General features: G+C 45.2%; 1 protein-coding gene across 1 annotated transcript in view; it reads right to left on the bottom strand.

Annotated features, from left to right (window-relative positions):
* Positions 1 to 360: 360 nt before the first annotated feature.
* The window catches only part of mfap2 (microfibril associated protein 2), a 46,101-nt gene continuing 42,000 nt past the window's right edge, over positions 361 to 4,461 (bottom strand). Inside the window, exons 7-8 of the mRNA XM_043675438.1 lie at positions 3,588 to 3,661; positions 361 to 1,933 (exon numbers count right to left, since the gene is read on the bottom strand). Coding sequence (XP_043531373.1) covers positions 1,830 to 1,933; positions 3,588 to 3,661 — 178 coding nt within the window. The 3' untranslated portion in view covers positions 361 to 1,829. The remainder of the gene's footprint in view (positions 1,934 to 3,587; positions 3,662 to 4,461) is intronic.

Below are 4,461 nucleotides of genomic sequence, written 5' to 3'. Positions count from 1 at the left end.
ACCGTGTATTGTGACATGGAGTATGTGCCAATTACACTTACTGCCAACACAAATTTTGCATTAGTTAACAATATATCTTCATCCCTAATCCTCTCCTTTCCAATGAAATGAATATTGGAGCTGTCACCATTCAAAAATGGGGTCTAATAAATACCTAATTCAACGCGGCTACAGGTTATAGGGATATGCAGAGATTGAGATTATCCGTTTATTTTAATGGATTTGGAGGCAGGAGACCAGTGTGAAGATGTGGACATGACGTTGGATAGATATTTTAGTGTTTTGTCTGGGAGTATGTACACAGAATTTATCCTCAGAAGGCCAAGAGACTGGGGAGAGTTAACAAAGTTGTAAATTATACATGGAGTGTGAAATGTTAAGTTGACAGGGTTGGGTCATTGATAGCACAGATTCTTCAGGTTCTCTGGAAGAAATGGCCCCTGATGGACTGAAGGGGGCTCGATAGACCAAATGGTCTGTTCCATTTCCAGCCTTCATTGTGTCTTCATAAAGAGATTGATTTTAAAGGTTGGGTCTGTGTTACAGCCTTGCATCGCATTCTCAGCCACAATTCTCTGGAACTTGTTGTGACTCTATAGGAAAAGCTTAGAGCTCTGTGCCAATGGTCTTATTCTTGATGTGGTGACCATAGTAGCTCAAACAGTGAGTGCCCCCACCCCAATGTATGCACCACTGACAATGACACAGTATTTGTCTACACTAATTATGATACCATTGTATGTTTTAAAAAAGTTATGTGCAAGGGCAGGGAAATGAGTCACTAATGGTAGCCAGACTACGCAAGGAAACTTCATGCTCCATTCAGTGCAAGGAAGAGCTGTAGGAGGTTAACTAGCAGCTGGGGTGGGGGATAATCAGAAAGTTCTAGGAATTGCCTGAAAAACAGCAGAAACTGCATAACCCATTCTTACTACGTTTTGCCATTTCTTATTTTAAGACATTACACTATTTAAAATCTTTGACACCGGGATCTAAAAAGAACTCGTTTATCAATCTCACACATCGTTTTTATGTCAACTCTTCCACCCAACTTCTACATGAGATCAGTACAGACTGAGTTCAAGTCGATTTGGGATGTGTTCACACACTGGTTCCTGACTTTGACCTGACAGTATGGGTGGTGTGCGATCAGCCGAGAGTTCAGGAACAGAATGAAGTTCAAGTTGCCCCTCCGAAGGTGAAGCATGTTCAGGAGTGACTCACTCAGAGTTTGATTGCTGCTGTATGAGTCACTCAGGCTGCCTTCGGAGGGTTTTGTCACTTGCTTCATGCCAACTGCAGACATCTCACACTTTCTAGTTTGTTTTTCACAAAAGTCAAAAAAACTTCTGTAACTCTGGACAGCCACAAAGTATGAAAGGCTGATCAGCAATAGCTAATAGGAAAGAAACCTGTAAAATCTCAATGTGAAGAGAGACAGGAGATGGAGAGTAAATTCTGTGTGAGGGACTCTCTGTCCCCTAATCTTCTCCCAGGCAAGCACCATGCACCAACAAGAGTTTGGTTCATGACTTGCCATGGCCACAGGGTGAAAAACTGGAATGACTGAATTCTTGAGGCTTTATGTGTAACCTGCATCAATGTGGTCCCTTCCCCAAACAGAAATAACTATAACATAATGTGCACCATGAAGAATGGATGTTATCTTGAGGATAATATGAAAAATACCCCAGCACCATCAGAGTTACAGAAATATGAAAATGATCCCTCTAAATTACTTAATGTAATATTATTGATATATATGGAGATTCCTTTATCCCCTGGACCAAGGCTCCACGCGTGGCCCGTTCTCGGTTTGTTTATCCTTTTCAGCAGGAGCCACAGCTCTTGTCACATGATGAAGCCATCTGACCACACAGTCCACTGTTGGCCATGACCCCACACTTGGAATATTTGTCTCGGCACAGGTCAGCTGCAAGAGAGAAGAAGGTAAGAACAGCAGGAGCAAAGGGCTATGGATTGAACATTCTCTATAAGGGAATATGATCCCGCAGTGTGCAATCAGTAAATTGATTTGTTTCTGTATGAAAAGCTGTATGCTCGCATGTGGGACGTGCCCCACTCTTTCAGCTGTACACAGATTGAGACGAACATTGTTGGGGATAACGTGCACAATTTCAAGCTACCTCTTTCAGCCTCCCAAGTACTCAACTCTTGCTATGGAAGCATCACACCATCCCTGAATGTTGCCAACATTAGCGAAACTGGAGAAAACTCTCTGGCAGACATCTTCCTCCAGCCACTAACAGTCCATTGTGTTTGTATCCACAATTTCTAAATCAAACAACATTTTCAGCAATTTGTAGTTCTTCAGCATATAAAAAAATCCCTAAATGAACCAACTGCCCCATCCACCTCACTTGCTACTGTATCCTCCAAAGCCACATAGCTCCCCATGCAGAAGTATCACCCGCTGCTCCAGCTTAACGTCTGTGTCATTAAGGGTAGGTGATGGCCTAGTGATATTATTGCTAGACTATTAACCCAGAGGAGAAAGTGAGGTCTGCAGATGCTGGAGATCAGAGCTGAAAATGTGTTGCTGGAGAAGTGCAGCAAGTCAGGCAGCATCCGAGGAGCAGGAGAATTGACGTTTCTGGCATGATTCCTGAAGAAGGGCTCATGCCCGAAACGTCGATTCTCCTGCTCCTTTGATGCTGCCTGACCTGCTGCGCTTTTCCAGCAACACATTTTCAGCTATTAACCCAGAGGCCCAGGTAATGTTCCCAGGTTCAAAACCTGCTATGGTGAAATTTAAATCAATAATTTTTTTTTAAAAATCTGAAATTAAGAATCGAATGATGATTGTTGATTGTTGGGGGAAAAAAATCAGCTGGTTCACAAATGTCATTTCAGGAAGGAAACTGCCTTCCTTATTTGGTCTGGCCCATTCTGTGATTGCAGACTCACAGCAATGTACTCGTCGCTGGGATGGGCAATAAATGCTGGGCCTAGCCAGCGTTGCCCTCATCCCACGAATGAGTCAGAAAAAAAAAAGATGTCCCGAAGAAGATCTGTGCCATGCATTAACACGGGAACTAGGAGAAAGTGAGGAATGTAGATGCTGGCGATAAGAGTCGAGACTGTGGTGCTGGAAAAGCACTGCAGGTCAGGCAGCATCTCAGAAGCAAGAGAATCGACATTTCGGACACCTTGTTTTCTGATGAAGGGCTTATACCCGAAACATCGATTCTCCTGTTCCTCGGATGCTGCCTGACTTGCTGTGCTTTTCCAGCACTACACTCTCGACACTAACACTTGAACACTGAACGGGACTGCACCTTCTAACGGTGACTGCAGCACAGTGAGAAAAACAAGTGTCATCGAACTTCATACCTCTGACTCTCCAAATACTGACCCTTAAGACCAGCAGCACTGGGTTGAAGGCTAATGCTCCAGCATATATTCTGAAAATAACCAGCACTGACTCCAGACCTCTCAAACCAATGTCCGGATGACCAGTGCAGCCTTGAGAGGAATCTACAACTCCCCAAAGTGGTATGTGCCTATCTGCCTGCCCATGTGCCTTAGCTCCTTATTCCATTGTGGTTCTGAGGCCTCACACTCACCTCTCAGTAGCTCCTCATGGGCGCAGACAGTGCGGACACAGACTTCCTTGTTAACCACATAGATCCTGCGAAGGCTGCAAAGCAGGCAATGTAAATGTTGGGTGCAAAATTCAACAGAAGCTGTAGAATGCTTCTACCATTGACATTTATTGTACCACGCAGCCTCTATTTCCAGATTCCATTTAATCTGGATGATAGATATAGGACGGATGTCAAAGGTAGGTTCTTTATGCAGAGTAGAGAACGGCGCGAGCTGGGCGGAAGTGAGGTTGGAGCGCAGAGCTGGTCGGGAAGGTAAGTGATTGATATTAAGTGGGTGTGTTCTAGACCCCAGGTCCTACATAGTAGGGCCTCCCTCCCATCCTCCTCCTCTAACCTAATTTTAAAGTCCACAGGTAAGCTACTCAATGTTCCTGTTCTGGAGATGAGGTGTAGAGTAATGGCAGCGCAGGCAGTGGAATGTTCCTCCTGCAGGATGTTTGAGGTAGGGGTGACCACTGATACTCCTGCCGACTTCATCTGCAGAAAATGCAGTCAGATCCTGCTCCTCACAGAACGAGTTAGGGAACTGGAACTGCAGTTGGATGAACTGAGGATTATTCGAGAGGCTGATAGAAGCGACAGGGACATAGCTACGCCAGAGAACAGAGGTAGCTGGGTAACAGTTAGAGGTGGGAAGGGGAGGAAGCAAGCAGTGCAGGGATCCCCTGTGTTCGTTCCCCTAAACAATAAGTATACCGCTTTGGATACTGTTGGGGGGGACGGCCTAGCAGGGGTAAGCTGCAGTGACCGGGTCTGTGGCGCGAGGTCTGGCTCTGAGACTCAGAAGGGAAAGGGGGAGAGGAGGAGAGCGCTAGTTATAGGAGACTCTCTA

The sequence above is a fragment of the Chiloscyllium plagiosum genome, chromosome 34, assembly GCF_004010195.1.
Source record: "Chiloscyllium plagiosum isolate BGI_BamShark_2017 chromosome 34, ASM401019v2, whole genome shotgun sequence".
In the NCBI taxonomy this organism is placed as follows: Eukaryota; Metazoa; Chordata; class Chondrichthyes; order Orectolobiformes; family Hemiscylliidae; genus Chiloscyllium; species Chiloscyllium plagiosum.
Note: the sequence above shows the minus strand (reverse complement) of the source record. Positions and strands in the feature narration are given on the sequence as shown.